General features: G+C 42.8%; 2 protein-coding genes across 4 annotated transcripts in view; one reads left to right on the top strand and one right to left on the bottom strand.

Moving 5' to 3' along the window:
* Nucleotides 1-22354, top strand: part of otog (otogelin) — a 33327-nt gene that overhangs the window by 5482 nt on the left and 5491 nt on the right. The window contains 30 exon segments of the mRNA XM_053866207.1: nt 782-914; nt 1089-1281; nt 1764-1888; nt 2252-2464; nt 3312-3477; nt 4174-4248; nt 4379-4419; nt 4590-4749; nt 9234-9341; nt 9864-10002; nt 10367-10501; nt 10587-10733; nt 13491-13610; nt 13766-13882; nt 13956-14112; nt 14545-14571; nt 14668-14841; nt 15077-15355; nt 15832-15949; nt 16046-16125; nt 16377-18871; nt 18958-19135; nt 19229-19380; nt 19460-19549; nt 19612-19798; nt 19876-20096; nt 20607-20745; nt 21180-21368; nt 21533-21742; nt 21814-21918. Of these exon segments, the coding sequence (XP_053722182.1) occupies nt 782-914; nt 1089-1281; nt 1764-1888; nt 2252-2464; nt 3312-3477; nt 4174-4248; nt 4379-4419; nt 4590-4749; nt 9234-9341; nt 9864-10002; nt 10367-10501; nt 10587-10733; nt 13491-13610; nt 13766-13882; nt 13956-14112; nt 14545-14571; nt 14668-14841; nt 15077-15355; nt 15832-15949; nt 16046-16125; nt 16377-18871; nt 18958-19135; nt 19229-19380; nt 19460-19549; nt 19612-19798; nt 19876-20096; nt 20607-20745; nt 21180-21368; nt 21533-21742; nt 21814-21918 (6673 nt within the window).
* LOC128759434 (uncharacterized) lies at nt 2689-12842 on the bottom strand. 3 transcript variants are annotated; one of them, XM_053866372.1, is made up of 2 exons: nt 11775-12842; nt 2689-2798 (listed from the first exon to the last, which is right to left on the bottom strand). In XM_053866372.1, exon 1 carries the CDS (start codon nt 12800-12802, stop codon nt 11777-11779), a length of 1026 nt encoding a protein of 341 aa, XP_053722347.1. In that variant the 5' UTR covers nt 12803-12842; the 3' UTR covers nt 2689-2798; nt 11775-11776. The 3 variants fall into 3 exon arrangements, with proteins under 3 accessions (XP_053722347.1, XP_053722348.1, XP_053722346.1); XM_053866373.1 differs by lacking the exon at nt 2689-2798 and adding an exon at nt 7511-7614; XM_053866371.1 differs by lacking the exon at nt 2689-2798 and adding an exon at nt 11326-11691.

Here is a 22354-nt window from a genome sequence, read left to right as displayed (position 1 = left end):
GAGACCCCTCCAGGACATTGTGTTGTGCTCTGATACAAAGTATTTCAGACGATCACAGGTGATCGGCATGCAGCTTCTTGACAGCTGGCTTTGCATCCGTCACACGTCATACGTGTTAAGCTAGTAAGTCGTTGCACTTGAAGATTGAGCAAGACTTTGTGGTGAGCTCAGTTGCAAAACTGGCTGTGGAAGTCACAAGATTGAATCCTAGTGAGGAAACCAGTTGGGTTGTGTTTTAAAAACCGATTGATTTCCCTTTGCATGGCCTGATATTGAATTATAAAATAATGATTTAATGTTTTTTCTCCTCTGTAGCATGGCCTGTAATGTGAATGTAAAGAGTATTTTTAACAATGCACCAAGTTAGAGGATTATTCTACTGTTTACAAGGGTTTGTTTTCTGACAGTCTCTTACATATTTAGCAATATTGGTATAAATTGAAACATCCATATCCATGTTGCAATCAATTTGACTCATCAATCAAATTAGATAAAAACAACGTGCTAAATGCCATTTAATATCTCAGAGAATGTTGCCAGAACTGAACAGTTGAAAGACCCACCACCTGCACACAGACTAGTGGAAGAGTGCGACAACGGACAGAATTTAAATTTAAATGAATTTGAATTAAAGTTAACTAAACTGATTCAGTGTCATCATGCGCGACTGGGGATAGCATTAGCATCGAGTGGCTACATGGGCGCCCAAGCTCAGTAAACAGACATGCTTCCTTTGCAACTTCCACACCTTGTCCACTTTATTTTTCCGCATCTATTGCAGAATTTGGATGGCGCTTGCATCCAGTCCGTCAACCTGATTGTTGACGAGGATCCCAGAACAGAGATAACCCTCAGTCATGTTGGAGAAGTCTTCCTGGCTGGGCAGTACAGAATTTCTCTGCCCTACTCTGACGGTAACTTTCCAAATCCAAAAGCAACATCTATGACTTGTTCAAATGTGTACAAGAGGTCATTTGCATGACTGGCAGATGATGTTCCCATCTGACCAAACATGGCTGAGGAGTTACAATGTGTACTTTCTTTGCATCTTTCTAAGGTGGTCTTCATTTGTTCTCCATTTCTTGCAGAAAACGTCCAGATACAGGAGCTGTCCTCCATGTTTCTCCAGGTGAAGACAGCCTTTGGGCTGCGTCTGCAGTACAGCTGGACTGAGTTCCGCCTCTACCTGCTGGCCGACCGGCGGTGGAAGGATGGCACTGTGGGGCTGTGCGGCACCTTCAATGGCAACATTCAAGACGACTTCCTGTAAGTGGGTGCCAGGTGACCTCTAACCCCTCCCGCGCCCTCCTGAAACCCCACCCACAGCATTATAAAGGGAGGCCGTCCTCCTGTTTCAGTTGTCAGTGATGGTGTAGCGTTTTCTCTCAGAGACACTGCCGCTGTAATTCACACTGCTAGGGGCTGCTTGGCATCGGGAGTCTCGCTCTGTGATCAGCTCTTTTAGTCGGGCCAGATGAGCGCCCAACTGGACACGCCACTTCAACAAGGAATTTACTGTTAGTAGAATAGTGGCTCCACTGTACCGTGTCCTAATGGGCTGCCATAAAGAGCGGATGTTTTCTAACAGACGTAAACGGATATACATCAAAGTTTGCGCCTGAAGCAGTGTTACACTGCTACTGAGATCTTATTTTATTGATGTGACAAACCTAAATGATTGTATATTCTGTCATAAATCCCTCTGATCTTTTTTTCACCTCGCAGCGGTCGGTGTGTAAGTGTGGTGTTCCTCTCTTCTTCAGGTCTCCCTCCGGTATGATTGAAAGCACTCCTCATCTGTTTGGAAATGCCTGGAGAGTTCCGTCAGCTTGCTCACCGAGTCTCACCGCCCCTCAGCTGGATCCCTGTGACACCCATCAGCAAGCTGGTCAGTGTCACCTATAACCTGGAGTGGCAGTTCACTCCTCTCAAACAAATCTCATTTTGTGGTCCCTATTGTGCAGTATATCGTGGTTTTGATAGCTTACGGTACTTCACCTATCAGCTTGACAAAACATTCTCTCAGAGCTAGATTGACAACTCAAACATTCCTACTGAGAAGCACAGTGTCAGAGTCCTTGTAATGTATCACAATATCGATATTGAATTGATGATGCCACCTCACTTGTCGGAGGAAGAAGATTTAAGGCACTATTGTGTTGTACTACAAACTGTCAAATGCAAAGCATTTTGTTGATGAATGCTGATGTCATAAAGTGTGAATTAATGATCTCATATTCTGTCTGTGCAGTGGCCTATGCGTCAGAAATGTGTGACCTGCTGAACCAGGATCTGTTCTCAGCCTGTCACGAGTACCTCAGTCCCACACCTTTCCACCAACAGTGTCGCTCTGACACGTGCAAGTGTGGTGCCCCATGTCTCTGTTCGGCGCTGGCCCACTACGCTCGCCGCTGTCGGAAGTTCTCTATCATCGTTGACTTTCGGTCCCTCTTGCCCGATTGTGGTGAGTCGACAATTTATTCTGTCAGTGTGAGCCTGATGTTGAGCTAAAGGAAGGATGACACGGTCATGGCATTGGTTGTTTCAGGACTTTTCAGGACTGTACATACTTACGAGGTGATCGGATCTTATACATACTGAACCCAGCCGTGGCAAAACTCACTTTTCTCCCTCCATGGTGGCAGGACTGTCAACTCTACGACCCTCTTGTTCAACTCAGTTCAGAAACGTGCAAATGATGCATCGACTGAAATGCTCCGGCACAGGCACAAATCCTTCTTGACTGTTTTGACCACTATGAACTATGCATCGTGTGGGTGCAGGCTTGTGTGCCAACCCTGCAAGCACATATTGGTTAACCAATCAGGTGTCAGCTGAAACAGACAGCACCAGACAAGCCTAGCACCTAGACAAACAATTCTACAAGCCTTCATACACCTGACTGGTTGTAGTGTGTGTGATCGAATGGACGACAAACCTGCACCCACACGACCTCTTGCTTGAGAAAATGGCCCAAAGATCCTTGCAACCGTTAATGAAATGAATTGAAGAATGAAGTAGGGATGGAAGTGCCACAAATAACACACAGTATGGGATGATCCCAAGTATAGCACAAAAGTCATCCCTGCTTCTTAACACTTTCTAGACTGCCGAACAGTGTGGTGCAGTGATGACCCAACCATTAGCTACTTGCTTTAGTTATGAAAATTAATGTGAAACACCGGTCAGTATTTGTGCACAGAGAGCTTGTGAAAACCTTACTTATTAAACATATGTAGACAAAATAAATAAATGACAAATAACGAATATTGGTTTCATCAGTCATGGTCCGTAATGTTGGCTCTCTGCAGTGGTCACCTGTCCAGCCACCATGCAGTACAGCACCTGCGTGTCATCCTGCCAACGCCGCTGCTCGGCCCTCTCCATCCCTCAGCACTGCGGCACTGACTGTGAGGAGGGCTGTGCCTGCCCCGAGGGCTCTTTCTTCAACCACCGGACTCACACCTGTGTGCAGCGGTCAGCCTCTTACACCACAAACATATTTGACTTAATGAGTTAACCAAACTGCTGACTGTGGTGCAGCTCCAGCTCCACCCACCTTCCTTCCATTGCCACCCTGCTGGAGTCTCTCCACCAAACAAATCCCCTCAAAGTGATATTTGTATCTGCTCAGAAGTTTAGGTCAGCCTTTAAGTGGCGAGCCTCGCATCGCTGAGGCCGTCGGTACTGAGCCAGAGCACCTCGGTAATTGGGCGCTCCCTTTCAGGTTGCTCCGCCAGAGAAGGCTTCCAGCTTAATTCCCCTAAATGTCCCGGGTTTTACATCCTAGTGCAGCGCAGGGCCTTACTTAGCATGTGATAGAGTTACAAGAAGGAATTCACCCTGAAACCCCCCTTTCATTCCCACTCCACTGTGGACCACCATGTTATCTGATAACCAGTGAGAAAGAAGTTGTAATACAGCAGTCACTTTGCAAATATTGTTTTTGGTTTCTTAATAATAATAACAATAATGAGATGTTGTTATTATTATTATTATTGGTAATATATATATATATATATATATATATATATATATATATATATATATATATATATATATATATATATATATATATATATATATATATATATATATATATATATATATATCAATGATTTCATTTAAGTTCCTTCTTTCCAAATGTCTTTCCTAAATCCTTGTTATTCCCAGGAGCGAGTGTCCCTGCAGTTTTCTTGGAACAGATTATGAGCCGGGAAATGTGATCATGACATCAGCAGGTGTTCAGTAAGATCCTCCTCACCTTTTTCTTCTAGTCAAGGTTTTTGAAAATGCAATAAAATGAAATATGTCAAAATACATAGCCAACGCTCAACAGTTTTCAAAGTGAGTTCTGATGATTGGTTTTACTTTACAGGCTTTGTCTGAATGGAAAACTTGTGCCTCAGTCAGCAGACAGTGGTGGGTTTGTCTGTCATGTATTTTCTAAAATCTCAGTGTACAAGAGGTGTGTGTAGTATTTGTCGTTTTAATAAGAAAATACGTACATAAATGCAACTCTCCATCCTCATTTTAGGCTACTGAATTGACAATATAATCAAATAAAAAAGTTTTTTCTGCCTGTGCAGACATGTGTCCAAAAGGTCAAATCTACCACAACTGCTCTGAGGGTGTTGGTGGCCTCCTCGGACGTGGTGTGGCCTGCGAGCGCACCTGTGAGTCCTTCCTCCTCAACCTCACCTGCTCGGCACATGAACCCTGCGTGACCGGATGCACCTGCCCCCCTGGGTGAGTGGAGATACATCAACGCTCACTTTCCGTCAGTGTCTCATGCTTTGGTGAAGACATTCTTAAGACCTGTTAGATAGAAGCCTGTGATCTTCTCATAGGCCATAATGATGACGCTTTCCCAGTGTGGGGTTCAAACTAGATTTACCTTGATTTAGATCAACCACGCTGTCTTATAGAGAACAAATACACAACATGAAAATAGAACAAATGAATGTCACGGAGGCTTAATGGTGTCTTTGTTCACAACCAAGATGCTGTGTCGAAATCTGACCTTTTTTTTCCAGATTATTAAATGTCACAGATGTGTGTCACCAACATGAACATCATTTGATCCTGTGTAGACTGTTCAGAGGTGCTTAAAAAAATCCCCACGAGTGCTCATTGTGATGTCTTTCATCCACCACATAATGGCATGTCTGTGGTAAATTTAGAGCAACAGCGTGAGTCATGGAGACGTTATCTTGCTGTGCTTTACAAAGGCATATTCTGTGGTGCCCTATGTCACTGATGTCACAGTGGGCTTATGCTCTTACTGCAGAGACAGAATCAAAATAACATTTTTTGTGAATGGAAAACACTCTTTTTAAGTCACATGACCAGCAATAATAGCAGTTAGGGCTTGAATTTAAGATTAATTTTGGTTACGTAAATATTCAATTGATCCAAATAACACTGCTTAATCACATATAACATTATATAACATTTTCATGAATTCCTGTGGCACATTATGCCACATTGTCACCAAAACATCAATGATGAAGGAGAGTGAATGAGTTTGTAATGATGGGTGAAATTTCAGTTTAAAAAAATAAAACAAACTTCAGGATAGAACCACGGAGTTCACTCATCATTGGAGCACTTCACGCCTAGAAAAACATATTCAATAAATGTGATGTCAGATATTAAAATGTGGTTGTGATTAACTTATTGTTTAATTTATTTATGGCAATCTCGTCATGTCTGTTATTCTTGCCCACTCTTGGTTTGAACAGACTGCCTTTCTGCTCTTGGTTAAATGTAGTTTGTATAACTGGAAAAGTTAACTTTAGCAGCCGCATTTACCTATTAAAACAGCAATGGTTGGTCTTGCACATTCGTGGGTGGTGAGTGTCCATGGTGTGCTTGGGCCACTTTGGTAGGTGGTGATTGTATGTGCCATTTTTGCATTTTAAACTTGTGGAAATTTGCTTTTCTTTTTTGAAGTTTCGGAAATTGCGTTGTGGTTTTGAGTTTTCCAGAATAAAACAAGTTTGGATGCCGTGTAGCAACACTGTTGATCGACTGTGGTGTCTATACATAATGTACATAAGCACAATCCAAGACAATATAAGCAGCAGCTTAATGAAGCAGCAAGAGACAACTGAAAGAACTTGCTTTGCTGCAAAGCTAATTTCAGGAAGGTATTTAATGATGTATGGCATCATTTTTAATTATTTATTTTGTTAAATACCAATTGTATTTTTCATGTAACTGGCCAGAATTGCAGTTAGTAGCTTGATGTTCAACTGTAGTTAAGATATAAAGTCCTCATCTGTCAGATTGCTTATTTTTGGACGAGGTTGAAAAACTATGAATCAGTGTTGAATTTCATAGATTTATGGTCAGAGTTGGTTGAAGATTCAACCTTGGCCTCACTTGAGCATGATGTTATTTTAACATTGATCCAAATGTCTTTTTGTCATCTGGTAATGCAGGGGTCTTGAACTTGGTCCTCAATGGATTTAAGACTCCACACTGCAGGTTTTTCACCAAACCAGTCAAGCACACAGTTGAACCAATCAGATGTCTGAAGACCGTCAGTCAGCTGACACCTGATTAGTTCACCATTGTGTGCATGATGGGTCAGATTAGAAATATAAACACTTTTCACATCAGAAATATAAATCACAATTAACACTCTTTTGCCATATTCCATATTTAAGCATAAAAAACAGCTGTTCTCTCTGACCATTAAAACTTCATACACATCACATCATATTGATCTCTCATGGTGGCTTTACATTGGAACCTTATTTATGAGTTAATACGTGGCCCATTCGTTCACTGATCCTTGATACTGTGATCATCAGCTCAACTGAACTCATATGAACTCCGATCAGGTTGTGCACTTAGTTAGCTCAGGAAGCTGCTTTTCAGGGTACATGCCACTACAGGGCTAAAAAGGTGCTGTAACTCACGAAAACATGCCATTTTTAAATCATCATTTCAAATATTGTCACCATATTTGCAATAGTAGTTATCACATTATTCGCCGTGCCAAGTAACTCTCCAGTCATAAGCTCTATTTGGATTTGTTTTTCATCTTTATAATATTTAAAAGGAATATTCATTTATAGCGTGCATGCCTCAGATAAACAAGAATCCGTCCTCGGTGACATCGATATGGCAGCTTGGCGGGCTGATAAAAGAAGCTGTTAACATGTTTTATCTGTGGTGTAACTCTACTCACATGAACCTGAACGACCATTCAGCTGGTCCCGTCATTGTCTGTAGCCTTGCCAGTGGATATAGCTCGAGCCTGGATATTACAAGATACTTATCTGCTCCTTCATGCAGGGTAGACGGCAAATGGAAGCTTCTGGACAAAGACTGTTTCTCTCCCACCTCTGAGAATCCTATTTGTCTTGATTTCTCATGTTGCCCACAAGTGTCTGTGTTTTTTTTTTCATCCCTAGTCACTGGCCCCTGAAGCCCATTGTCACTCACATGTCTTGCCACTTGCCTTTGCTGAGCCTTTGACTGCTAATTGCTGTCTTATCTCGATCTCTCCTGAATAGTGTAGGCTGTAATACGTGCATTCTGCTGTGCATGTCAGTACTCAGACTTGCGTCGCAGATGGAGCCGCTGATGAGGTTGTCTTTTCTGAAACACATGTTGAGCACAAAAGCGGCTTTGTACAGTTGGTCTTTAGAGTTACTTGCAAAAGTGGGTTGTCAAATGTTTAATTCTTAATGAAAATGGTTGATCTTATAGCATGTGTAAAACTCAAGCGTCCCACACGAACTTCAAATAGTTTAGGTTTGAAATGATTTATGTATTGACTATAATTGTCTGCAGTGAATCCGGACAGATGAATGTTTGTCCTTCAATAAGGCAAAACACAGTTATGTGGTGGAGTCAGTGGTCAAAGAGGGCAATTTTTGTATTTATAGACTAAACATAGAGAGGCAAAGTTAGCGTAGAGTAAAATGAAGTGAAATGAAGTATGGCAGCACATTCTGTTTAGACATTTACAGTATCCCTGTTAAAGACCAAACATTTTGGCCCTTTCCATGATGGAGTTTGGACTGTAGTGTGTCATCTCTCTGAGGTGACAGTAACAATTAATGTTTTTGCAAATGCAAGCTTACATATAATTGTAATTAAAAGATTTCTTTTTCAGTTAATAAATATACAAATATAAACTGAAATATAAAGATACAAAGATACATCCAGGGTGCTTCAATAGCTTTCTTTTCGCAATGACTGATGCTCAAAGCCAGTCATTAAAATAAAATACAAATTTCAATCAGAAATATTTTGGTTACACTTTATATATATATATATATATATATATATATATATATATATATATATATATATATATATATATATATATATATATATATATATATATATATATATATATTTGTACATTCATTTGTACAATCATTCAAGAATTAATAAGGCATAATAGAGGATGTTATGAATGCTCATAACCATGTATTATGACCTTACATAACAGGGCCCATAGTATTATAACTTATAGAGAATAATGTTTTTTCTAAAAACATTCATTTGTGTAACATGTAACATTTGGTGCTTTGTGAATGTACTAATAGTACATTATAGATGAGGACTTCAAGTAAAGTACTACCAATAAATTCACCAATAAACAGTAATTTAAGAATATTTGCAGCACATAAAAACAATTGCTGGGTTATTTACTCTGTGTTGTCTCCACAATTCTTTTGGTGAAGTATTCAAGTGCTGAGACTAGAATACTTCACAGCCTCACTGCAAGAAAGTTGTGGGTTGGAATCCAACTTCAGTTCTTCATGTGAAACTGGATAATTGGTTTTGAATCGTTTGTAGGTGTGAGTGACTGAGTCAGAGAGCATTTTCCCTGCTTGTTGGAAAGGAGCTGGTCACCAAATTGAAGTGCACTGTGAGAAATATAGTTTATGGAGACTGCAGGTTTTAATGTCGTCAAGAATTTTGTGGTGAGCCTGCCGAATGCATTTCCACCTCGCTCTGGCTGTATAATGTTGTGCTGACAGGAGCTCCAGTGTTGAGGGTGGTGGACTTTGAGAGCCGTAAATTCGTGATGTCTAATAGCCACCCAGTGATGTCAAGATGGCGACACAAACGTATGAAGGACTCTCTAACCCTGACACTGCCACACTCTTCACAAATCCTTAAATTGTCTCCCATTCACAACCACGGTTGAAACCCGTATTATATGATTTGAAACATTGTGTCTTTATTCTATCTCTTCAAAGGCTTCTGAAACATGGAGACGAATGCTTTGAACCTGAGGCTTGCCCATGTCTGTGGAAAGGAAAGGAGTATTACCCTGGTGATAAAGTCTCATCGCCCTGTCATCAGTGGTATGTTCTCTTTTTTGGGGGGGATTGTAACATGATTGTCACAAATTCATTCATTTCTATCTGTTTTCTGTGGCGAAAAATGGCCTCTTTAGACGTTGGCCAACAATGGATGTCAAATCTTTTAGCTGGCCGTCTATTTTTCAAAGTTTAAACTGCGCCTAAGCGTGATGAGTGCCCAGACTGTCGGAGCAGAAAAAGTGGCCACCTGATATTATAATTCTCTCTCATCACGGAGCAGAAAAAACCCGGGCACAGAGCCGCCATTGTGCCGTTCGCTGATTCCCTGGGCTGTTCATCACTGCTGAAAGGAAACTCTCTCCCAGTGATCTCAGTCTTTCTCTCATCCTTCCAATTCATCTTGAGGCCATAGTCAAACATGAAGACGTAGATGACAGATTAATGTCCTGATACACTTTTCTTCCTGCGGTTTACAAAAAGTGCTTATTAGATGTAAACCAAGAGATGTTGCTCTAAGTGAGAACAAGTTGACGGTGAATTGCTGAATCTTTGCTTTCTTTGTAGTGTTTGCCAGCACGGGACCTTCCAGTGTGCCTTTCATCCCTGTCCGTCCATGTGCACCACATACGGGGACAGACACTACCGCACCTTTGATGGCCTGCTGTTTGACTATATTGGTGCATGTAAAGTTTATCTAGTCAAGGTATAGATGTCATTTCAACGTCGTGTTATTGCCAGCTGTTTCCTCCCAGAGGTTGATGATATAGAGCAGATTTAAAAAACTATATGTAGACAACAGACCTGTGGTGATTTTCCTCAGCATGACACCATACTACAAGTCACTGATGGTGACCTCTCCTCTTAAACCTAGACATGGTGACTCCAACAAACTCTGCAAAACAACCCCCCCAATATACAACAAGTCTTTCCAAGAACCCGTTAAAGTTAACAGGATATTATAGTCCTCAACAAGCCTGTTTTATGTTATTCCTGATGTTAAATTTCAAGTAGAAACATTCACAGCATGAATTCTGTGTCTCACTTCACTGAGTTATTTTCCACAACAGAGCAACACTGACAGGATCCTGAGTGTTGCAGCCGAAAACTTTGACTGTTTTGACAACGGACCCGTCTGCAGGAAGTCACTTTTCATCACTATTGGAAGGTCCTTCATTGCCTTTGATGATGACTCAGGGAAACCGGTAAAATCACAATTCTTTTTTTCTTTTTCTTTTTCGTTGTGAACGAAGTTCTATAACAATGTGTCAAAATACCTGTCAAATGTAGAATCCATCAAGCCTCATTGACAGAAAGCAGAGGATGCTGATCTGGCCAGCTGGATACTTCACAGTGATTCACTTCCCAGATGAGGTCATCACTGTCCTGTGGGACAGGAAGACCACTATCCACATACAGGCGGGACCGCAATGGCAGGTAGGTGGAAGATTGTCAGTCCGCTTGGTCAATGTTAAATCAAGCAAATCAAGTTTTCAAGTTGGAGCAAGTGATGCAGTAGCTGACTCTGACTACCATGTTGTCATTCAAGACTTGGCAGGTCAAGTCTCATCCTGATCTAACAAATGTTTACAACCATTCAGTAGGAACAGTTGTTTAAGATGATACAGTGGATCACTACCTTCTCCCAGAACCTCTCTGCTTCTGCACTGGGAATAATGAGATGATGAAGTTAAAAATACACAAAGCACAGCACAGGGGAGGCCACTAGAAGGTGTGAAGGCTAGATGTCAGAGCCACCTAAACTGACTTCCATGAGGGAAAGGAAGCATGGTAGTACTCCCTGATGTCAGAGCTCATCCTTCTATCACCAACACTCAGGCTAGGAATTATTATTTTAGATTCGATTAGATGGTAGAAGACCTTCCAAAGACTGAAACCTCTTCAACCAAAATGCGTCAACATGTCAGCTTTATGGACACTTTTTACCTGACTTTCACTCTTCACCTTTATGTGACATGCGGTGTCCCAATGGTTTAGTAGATACTTTTTTTCCAGCACATATTGATAATGATGTTGCCATCCTGTCTTCATTGAATATGTTTTCATTTTTTTTATTTCATTCCATTTTAGCCACTATTGCTAAAACTTAGTATTTGTTACATTGGTGAAACAGATTATATAGTTATGAAAATGCAAATCCATTCAAATGCTAACTTTATTGAGCTTGTTAAATGGGAAAACTGGAGTACCCAGAGTAAACAGAATATATTAACAACTTATCACCCAAAGTATTTTTGAGCGTTAGGTCTACAGAAATACTGACACAAAGTCAAGTCACAGATATATTTCTTCCTTCTGCTTCCTTCACTTTCAGGACTTTCAATCGTTTTTGTGTGATACTGTGACACTTCCCACTACTGCTTCTGGGGCTTCACTGAGAGCAGAAACAATGAATAGAAGTTCTGGCCTTTTCCCCATCCAGCATGAAGGAAGCAGTACAGTAGTGTATTCATTCACCTTCAATCTGAATCTGGAGACTTGATGATGATGACCGACTGCTTTGACAGATGGAGCTCATTGTTGACCTCCTTCTTCTTCCTCTTTTCAATTATCTGGATGCGCCCCATTTTGGGGAAATACATGGACAGGGATTTTTTCTTTCTTGCTGTCGCTGTGTCCGTTTCTTTCTTCTCACTTTTTGAAGTGAGCTGCTCAGCTTTTACCACATCATTCAGGGCGTCATCGTTCATAAGAGTCTCCACCTTCTCCATGATCTTGGTGGCTATGCTGAAGCTGTCGTCAGATGAGGCACTTTCCTCGGCACCGCGGCTGCTGGATTCAGGGAAATGTGATTTGAAGAGCTTTGCTAAAATCTTCACCTTCTTTCCTGCTCCTTTAAGTGACTTCTTCGATTTCTTGGTCTTTTCCTCTCGAACTTCTGTTTTGGTGTAGCATTTGGACTTCATTAAATCATCTTCCAACGCTTCGGTCAGCTCAATCTTTATGACACCGCTGTCTTTCCTTTTGATCGCCTTCACTCCGGCAGCTTGCTCCTTTGACTCCTCTTTTTCTTCTGTGGTGGTCAGGAGAGGAGTAGTGATTTCAGATAGTTCGTTTGCAACTGGTGACTTCATGTTCCTCTTTCTCCCAATCAGTGACTTCTTTAGCTTTTGTTTGGCTTTTTGCTTCCTGCTCGAACTCTTGACTTCCTTACTTGACAGAGAGTCTTCAACATTCCCTTCAACCTTCTTCAAGACTGCTTCCCTCGACTGCTGTTCTGTTAAGTGTTCTGCCTTTAACTCAGCTTCCTCCAAGTCTGGGGCAGTCGTGTCTCTCCTCCTTATATTCATGAAAGTCATTGCCGCCCTTGCCAGCGCCAAAATAAAGCTGTCATCACTTGATAACTGAGGTTCCTTGTTGGCTGCTGGTGTGCTGGATTCATGGGGACGTGCTTTAAGGGGATTCCTTTTCCAAAATGAAGAGCTCTTTCTTCTTAAAGTAGGTCCCCTTTCCTCTGTGTTGTCTATATTCTCTTTTTCCGCCATTTGAATGTTACCGGACTTTCACCCGTGCTTCATCTCAAAATGTAAGGTGAGCAGTGTTGACCTAATTCTGTCTTTTATAAAATTAAGTCTTTGATAATCTGATACTTTGTGAACTCATAAAGTTGATTCATGTATTAGCAATAAAGTGCCACATCGAAGTGCACTTTTGGTCCCATTGGAAATGCTGGCCAAATACATCACGTAATCCCACAATAAACGATAAAAGATTAGTCATTCGATCTCAATAATTTTATAGTTAAATTAGATTGTAAATGGCAGCGACGCTGTTGAACAAATCGGGGATTTACAACTGGTTGGTCAGAACCCAAAAGTGGATCATGAAGCTGCTTTCAGTGCGCTCTACAGTACTATAGTTAAACTACTATATTCCGCTGTATATGATTATTTTTATTTATTATTATTTTTCTTTTAATTATGTATATTACATTTTTAAAGAAGGATTCATGTTTTTTCTCAGCTTTGGTTGCAGCTAGTCATTTTGTCTATTGCACTTATACATTAGTTATTACATTGTAATAGATGATAGTTTTAAAAAATGGTTCTTTCAAGATTTGGATGGACATTGAATTCATATGGTGAGAAAAAAAGAAGAAGGCTAGAGGAGGAAAATGAACTGTGCTAAGGATGCTGAATTTGGATAAACTAACACTTAATCTTCCTTAATCAGGGTAAATTGAACGGCTTGTGTGGAAACTTTGACCTGAAGACTGTGAATGAGATGCGGACACCTGATAACATCGACGCCACAACTCCACAGGAATTTGGAAACAGCTGGACGACAGGGGAAGTGAGTCATGCGGCACAGTAGTTAATAAATGTATCATCTGTTATTTTCATGTCCCAGAACCTGATAACTAAACAACTTGTTTTTCTGGACACTTTGGACTTCAGTGACACTGCAACAGACTAACATTTTAAAATGAACTGCATGTGTTTTCCCAGTGTGCGAACAGTCCTGACATCAGACACCCCTGCAGCCTGAGTCCTCTGCGGGAACCTTTTGCAAAGCGACAGTGTGCCGTGCTGCTGAGTGAAGTCTTCCAAGCCTGCCACCCAATGGTGAGGAGTTTTACCACAACTATTGTTCCAGGCAACCACCAGTCAAGGCTGAAATACTGTCTTATCTGCTCAGGTGGATGTCACATGGTTCTACATGAACTGCCTGGCAGACACGTGTGCGTGCATCAGAGGAGGTGACTGTGAATGTTTTTGCACCAGCGTGGCAGCGTACGCCCAACGCTGCTGCCACCAGGGTGTTGCTGTTGACTGGCGCTCGCCATCGCTCTGTCGTAAGTCGAATTCAACAGAAGAATTAACACTGTATATATCGGGTGGGCATGTGTTAAATGTTTATATTCATGCATCTGAATAACACGAAACAGCCACTGAGCCACAAAGATGGGATGTGCAGTGTTCCAGTTGTATCCAAGTTCAGCAATTTCCAGTTATCGAAGTTGGAAAACAAGATAGTGCCATCCACAAAAGCGGTTCTCATTTGTGAATAGCCTGGATATATATACATATATGTATAGTCAAGGCTGAAAACAGAAGGGTTCACTCAATCTGGCAGGGAGGAATGGTCTTTTTTCATTAGAATCTGTGGATGCAAAAGCTGTCTCCTCTGGGTGGATAATAAAATGGATGTATATTTTTCTCTTGTTACCCTCAATGAAGCTTACCGTTGTTGATCTTACTTTTCACTGCGTCTGTTTTCTCTGCAGCTTATGACTGTGAGTTCTACAACAAAGGTATATTTTCTTCATCTACATTAAACTGCAACATGCAGACATCTATTTGTTTCACCCCAAATATAAATATTCAAATGAATATCATTCCATTTGCAGTTCTTGGTAAAGGGCCCTTCCAGTTGGTCACCTTCAAGGACCGCACCAGGCTACTGGCAGCGAGTGCCTCAAATGGGTCTGTGTTTGTACAGCGGCGAAACACCACCAAGGTCATTGCTGCCAGTCTCACACAGTATATGATGACTCCTGGCCTCAGTAAAGCCAGACCCCATGGTGAGTCCTCCACCTTCATTCGTCCTGCATGGTCTTCCTACTTACAACTGTCCTTGTTACCATTTACTACCTCATTGGTTGTAATCTTCTTCTCCTTCCACGTGGTATTTCCCTCACCAACAGTCTTCGCCCAACATGTCCGCTGTCTCTCCTCGATGCCTCCAAACCATCTGAGCCTGATCTCTGAACCAGTCTAGTTGGTATGGAATGATTGCCTGCTGTGTTTGCTTCACAGATACGTCACGGGTTTCGTTTGAAGCTGCAGACAGACCCAACTTCTTTCTCATTGCAACGCCCAGTGGTCAGCTGAAGTTGACCAAGTGGAAAGAGAATGACGCATTTTGGGATGCAGCCACTTTTGTGCTCCACCGGGACACCTGGGTGTCGGGCTATGACTCGCTGGAATCGCAAGCTAAGCCCGGCTTCTTCCTGCATGTCGCACTGGCCCGCCCTCAAATGCTTAAATACAGACACACTGACAGCTTCCGGAAAGCTATTCTGTTCAGGCTGACAGGTAGGTTGCACTAAGTCACGAGTTGGTCCAAGTGTTGGTAAATGATGCCACTTCATGCCACCCCCCAGTTATAAATGTAAACCGTATAATGCAGCTTCAGGAATGCTACACACCTTATTTGGGTTTGAACTCATGACTGTCTTCTTACTTGGTCAAGAGCTAAAAATACAGGAGCATTTGTTTGAGTGGACAAGGAAAGTGAGTGAGGCAGTGTGGAGCAGATTCAGTTTCCTGCTGACAGCGACAAAACATTGTCCTCATTCAAGCTGGACACTGAAGATGGTCAACAATCTCAGGACAGAATTAACATCCATTGCTTTTTATGAAACTGACCATGTTTAATGAGGGACACAATAAATCTAAAGTTCTTCCATGACATTATCAGAATTGTGGTGTAAGTGGTAATATAGAGTATAATGGCAGATTAAACTGTATACAACATGAAAAAATAGTTTGAAATTCTTTTGTCTGTTCAGGTCCTGGTCCAGATTCAGCACCAGGTCCTCGGTGTCAGTGGCGATATGACTCCTGTGTCAGTCCTTGTTTCAAAACCTGCAGCGACCCATTTGCAGAAGCATGTACCAAAATTCCACAGTGAGGCCTTTTAACATTCAGCCCTTTAACCAACTTTGTGTTGATTTTTCAGAAGTATTTTACAATATACTCCCCATCTAACATTCCTATTTGCAGAGTGGAAGGCTGTCTCCCTGTCTGTCCTCCTCATATGGTCTTGGACGAGGTCACCCGTCGTTGCGTTTATGTGGAAGACTGTGAGTGTTTTTGCTCAGTGCTTGCCACTTCTTTAGTTGCTTGTTTCATTTGTGACCCCACAAGTATGTATTATCAGCCACTTAAAAATCAAGGACCATATTGTTCTCAAACTTTTCCTTGTGCTATCAAAGAATTGGTCAAAATCAAATGTGCTTGTGTTGTTTTGGTTCTTAAAACCTGATGAGAGTACTAAGTGTTAAAGTTGAATTTTAGTTTTCATTCTTTCTAACTCTGCAATAATTTCCTTCAGGTATTAAAGTCCCAGTAACTGTGACGCCCATTACACCATCCAGTGTTAAGCCGACCTCTGCTGCTACCACAACGGCCTCCACCACCAGTACAATTGCCTTTACCACTCATCTGCAGTCCACCACTGTCTCCACTTTTGGTTCAACTTCAGTTTCGACACCTAAACTTGTTGAAACTGATACTGCAAGACCACACACACAATCATTTAAACCTAAAGATGATTCTCATTTACCCACTCTAGGTAGCATTTCTCCTCCTGAATTCCCAGAAAAAACAGCTGCCCCACCTTCTCGGGTGGCCCCTACCCTCAGCTCCCATGTTGTGGAGCAGGCATCAACTGTCAAAGTTACCGACCTTCCACCCACTCTACCAAAATCTACCACTTGGACCAGTAGCACCATGAGTGCTACAAGTCCATTCCACTCCAGTTTCACCAGGCTAAGCAGCACCCAGTTTCCTTTCTCGTCTCTGTTCTGGCTCGCTTCCTCTGCTAAAGCGAGTGACTCCCTGAGACCATTCCTCACGACGACAGGCACAAGTCAGCAGACTTTAAGCTCAACACGGCAAACAACAGCCACCTCTGCTCCAGCCACCATCACAGCTGGACCTACAACACACAGTCAACTGACACACCCAGCTGGGGAGACAACAGAGGCGAAATCACTCGTGGAGACTCCCATTGCAACCATGTCTAATCCAGCTCCCCCGCTCATCTCAGCGTCTTCCACAGATATAGAGAGGACTGCCTTACCCAGAGAAGGTATCACTCAGCACATGGATGCCAGCGCCACACCTGCAACAGAGCAGAAACCATCTCCGACAACACTAATGCTTCCTGAACGACCTAGCACACACTCTGTCCAGATTTCATTTCCTGTTCACACAACCACTGTCATTTCGTCAAAGACTACAGGTGCTGTCATATCCACTGAAACTGCAAAGCACATGACCTCGGCGACTACCCTGTCTCAAATGTCCATGACCTCCAGAGAGACTGTGCCACACTCTACTATGCCTGAAACAAAAACTACAGCCACAGCTACTGTAAGGTCAGCAACTTTATCTCCAGCCCACGAAGAGTCCACAACAACCCAACCTCCTGATGCATCTGAGTTAGATTGGCAAACCACTACAGAGAAAGTTTCAGAATCCATCATTTCCAAAATACCCACCGTCACTACAACCACAACGCAACATGCAGAGCTGAGTGCTTCAGTTCCCCTTGGCTCCACAACAAGTACCTCTGAGAGCCCCTCTCCTGTTGCAGAAAGACCTACGTTGACGTCTGAACTTCCAGCTGTTACAGAGGCCCCTATTGTGTCAATGTCTCTTCCATCAACTACAACACCACTGACAACTAAACCTGACATCACACTAATCCCGCAGTCTCCAACAGACAAGCACACTGTCCACCAGGTGTCCACAGAGCAGATGTCTGAGCCTGTCCGTCCACCACATCAAACCATTTCTTCTACACAGGCCTTGAGCTCCTCTGTTATCACCAGACCAGAACATACCTCAGCGTATGGTACAAGTGAGGCCAGCTCCAGCAAAACCACTGAACTCCCTCAAATTCCTTCAACAACAGAGACGCTTGCCAGTGTAGCAACCCCAGTCTGGCTTCACTCTAGCACTGAAAAATCAACAACACCTCACAAGGTATCTGAATTTGTACCGACTTCCACAACTCTGTCCACACCAAAGGCTCCACCTCTTGATGCACTGGATACTCCTCTCACTACTACACCAACAACAGCATCCCCTGCTATAATGTCCACCACTGTAGCTCCAGTCTCAAAGCTGCCAATAACTGAAGAGTCATCTCCAGCAATTGATATTGCAGAGTTGGAAACAACTAGACAACCTCCATACTCGTCCCAGCTCCACTCTACATCTTCAACAAGTACAACTACTACCCCAGAGAGAGTCACCACACGGCTGGTCTCCATAGCTGAAAGATCTACATCTGCCCCACCTTCAAGCACGGTGTCACAGGTAACCACAGCCAGGACGACACAGCGGTCACCTGTCACAGCCAGAGTAACAGAGAGGTCAACTATGAGACCAAGGCTAACAACCAAATCAACAACATCTTCACCAACAACTTTGCCATCTACAAGCAGCACCACAGCAGTCACGACTGTACACAAAGCTACGCCTTCAGACAAGGCCACAGTGACCCCTTCAACATCCCCTGAGTCTGTGCATGCAGCTACAGCCACTGCTGAACCACGTTTGCCCACGACAACTCGCTTGGCTTTGACAAGTAAAGAGAGAGACACTGCAACATCAACACCACACGCGGCAGCACTTCCACCTGACCTGCATGATACCACCCAAAAGGCAGAACCTTCAACAGTCCAGGCAGCCACCACCCTCAAGGTCACTGGAGACAGACTGGACCACACAAGCCAAAGAACAGTCACAACTCCTCCACCAACTCTTAATACAACTAGCTCTGCTACAGTGGCTGTATCTCCAACAAGAACATGTGTTGTAAGCTCATTTTAATCTTTGTCGTCATTTTAGCTTTAGAGACTAATTTGTTAACTTTTTGAAATTTTATTTCTGTCTTCTATCAGGCTCCATATGCAGAGATTGTTGACGAGTGCACTAAGTACATCTGCGTCAACAACCAGCTGGTTCTGTTCAACAAATCCCAAAGCTGCCCGTTCACCTCTCAGCCCCCAAACTGTGGTCTGCTCGGGTTTGCCGTGCTGGTCAATGGGGACAAGTGCTGTCCAAAGTGGGACTGTCCATGTAAGAATCTCAGAAAAGTCTAAACCAAAAGAAAAAAACTTCATGGGTCTCCACCAGAATTAAATATTCTCTCTCCAATTCTGTGTTTTGAAGGTCGCTGCTCTGTGTTTCCGGACTTAAACGTCATCACTTTTGATGGGAACAGTGTTGCCATCTACAAGGCAGCCTCCTACATAGTGACCCAACTTTTTAATGAGACCATCAGTATCTCAGTCCAGGAGTGTCCGGCTGACTCTGAAGCTCCAGTGAGTCTAGGGCGTGTAACTATTCCCATCAACGTTGTCAATTCAGACACTAACCGGTTCTCTTGTTTTGTCCCATTAGCTGCTCTTGAACTTCACCAGTTTGTGTCTTGTGGCCCTGAACATCACACACAAATCCAACCAGATCCTCATCGACAGGTTGCAGAGAAGGGTAAGTTGTTTTTGAGTTATATTGTTCGTACACCCTGAACACTTTTTAATGTATCCCTGCAGCTCTATGTCAACTCACGCTACGCCAAGCCTAGATTCAAGAAGTTTGGCTTTGAGATCTACGACACAGGAAACATGTACCTGATCCGCAGCCCAGCAGGCATCAGCTTGCAATGGTATCACACCACCGGCATGATGGTGATTGGAAGTGACAATTCCAGGAACAAGCTGCCCACCAGAGGCCTCTGTGGTATGAATATGTTTCAGTGTCTGTTTATATTTAGAAAAAGATGTTTTCTTATTTAAACTTGTTGTTCCTCCCTTCAGGTTTCTGTGATGGAGACTCCACCAATGACTTGACTCTAGCTGATGGCTCTGTGGTTGGCAGGAGTGAGGACCCATCTGGGTTTATTGACAGTTGGCAGGTTCCAAACACAACCAGCTACATCAGCCACAGCCGCCGTCGGGAGTTAAACTGCTCTATCAGCGACTGCTCCGGCTGCCTAGCCATGTTGGAAAACCCGACCTTTTCTCCATGTCACACTTATGTACGTTGATCCAACCTTGTTTTTAAATGCAATTCTGCTGTTTTGTTGAAAAAGATCGAACAATATGTGGTATCCAATACCAATTTTACTTTAAAAAGTCCCCAGTTTTTTTTTGTTCTTTAAAGTTGTACTTGGAAGCATTATTTTGATCTTCTTTCATACAGTAGTATCCAAAATTAAGAGGATAGTAATGAGTAATAATGGGCCTTCTGACTGGCTACGCTTTTGTCACACTAATAGAATGAAAAAACTAGTATCAAACTATTATTCCCTCATCTAAAACCCAAACCCAAAGTAGTTCCACAGAGCATGAGTCATTCCTGAGCTGTGAGCTGGGATGTCAACACAGTTGGCCTCAGACTTCAAAGGCGCATCACTTCAGGCTCAGCTGGGAGCTCATCCCTTCATCCATGACTGTAGAAAGCCCCCAAGTCCAACTTACTTCTGAGAAATACAAGCTCAAGCTATGTGCTTACAGGGACCAGACTGTTGCTATTTTATTTCTTGCAGGTTCCACCAAGTACATTCTGTGAGATCTGGGTGCGAGATGACGAGTACGTCAACAACCAGTGTGTTGCTTTAGCTGCCTACGTGGCCCTGTGCCACAAGTTTAACATCTGCGTTGAGTGGAGGCGTCCGGATTTCTGTCGTAAGTTTATGTTTTGGGAATGTGTATATATATCATCATATATACACCTTGATATTGTGTAATGTACTTAACACCTCACCCCACATTGCGGCACGATATTGTATATTTGTAAATACGTTATGATGACTACATGTTTGCACTAACCATTACTTATTTGTTTTCTGCTCCTGTAACAGCAAAGTTCTCCTTTGTGAGATCAATCAAGTCTCTCTTATCTTATCTTACCTTATCTTATCTTAGCTTAGCTTGGCTTAGTTTAGCTTAGCTTAGCTTAGCATAGCACTTGAAGGTTTCAATTAGCATGACTACCAAATGTGTTGGATCTTCTGTTTGGGAATCCAACAAACTAATGACAATCCAAATGAATTATGTGCCAGAAATGCAGTTTGATTGGTTACGTGAAGTTCAACAACATAATTTCCCCTTTCCTGCAGCCTTCTCATGCCCCAACACTTTAAGGTACCAGGCTTGTTTGCCGGGCTGCACCTCTCAGTCCTGTCCCAACCATGAATTCGACTCAGACCCGGAACAGTGCTCAGGTCTGACCGAGGGCTGCGTGTGTCCGGAGGGAACGCTCCTGCATCGGCCCTACTCCGCACTCTGCATTCCCCTGGACAAGTGCGGTAAGTGCAGTAGGTTGAAAAAGTCACACACTGAATGTGGGAATGAGCTACTCATTCTGGAGTCCAAACATGTTCCGAATAGATCCATCCTTCATAATAAAACAAGTATTTAAGAGTTCTCCTTGGCACCTTCAGCAGCAGTTGTGTGTTTTGCACGTCTGCAGCTTGTACCGACAGCGCTGGCGTTCCTCATGCACACGGCGATGTCTGGAAAGCCTCCAACGATGCCTGCTGCATGTACCGCTGTGACAATGACACGGTGGTCCCGGTGGAGTACAACTGCTCCGATCTGGTGGTGCCCGTGTGCCACCGAGGCGGAGAGACAGTTGTCAGCCTGGCGGATGACACGAGCTGCTGTCCCAAGAAAGTTTGTGGTGAGTTCATCATCTTGTTGTGATGTTTCACACAAAGTTGTGGTGCATAATGGCACCTTTCCTGTCTTCAGTGTGTAATCAGACCCTGTGTGACCTCGTCCCTCCTGACTGCAGTTATGGAGAGAAGCTGGTGTCCTACTACAGACAGGAGTCTTGCTGTCCAGACTTTGTCTGTGGTGAGTTGTTGTTACTTCATTGAGCAGTTAAGCACAGTTTATTTGGACAGCAGGTGGCAGTGGTGATCTGTGACTTGCTTGAGCAACAGAAAGCAAACAAAGAAGAAACTTAACTTGCGGTGGGTCCAGTGATTCTTCTTTCATGCAGCTTGTGGATCTATGTGAGCTTGGAACACCACCAAACTTTAATCGTCTATTTGTTGTCCCACTGTCAACATTTATTAAAAATATTATTGAACTCTCTTCTTCCACTTTTAAGTTCTTTTCCTTACAGACAGCCTGACGCAGTACACACTTTCTAAACAAACATCTCCAATGAAACTATTCCATCTGTTCCATCATACTTCCGTTTGTTGGATTTAAAATATGGGTTTCAACATTTTTTCTCAACATGTGCATCATGAAACACTGGACACAATTTTATGGTTTCTGACCG

This window comes from Synchiropus splendidus, chromosome 5 (assembly GCF_027744825.2).
Source record: "Synchiropus splendidus isolate RoL2022-P1 chromosome 5, RoL_Sspl_1.0, whole genome shotgun sequence".
Classification (NCBI taxonomy): domain Eukaryota; kingdom Metazoa; phylum Chordata; class Actinopteri; order Syngnathiformes; family Callionymidae; genus Synchiropus; species Synchiropus splendidus.
The sequence above is the reverse complement of the archived record's forward strand: the minus strand, read 5'-3'. Positions and strand labels throughout refer to the sequence as shown.

Coding starts and splice junctions, on each gene's coding strand:
- LOC128759434 (XM_053866372.1), bottom strand. CDS start 12,802: ATGGCGGAAAAAGAGAATATAGACAACACAGAGGAAAGGGGACCTACT.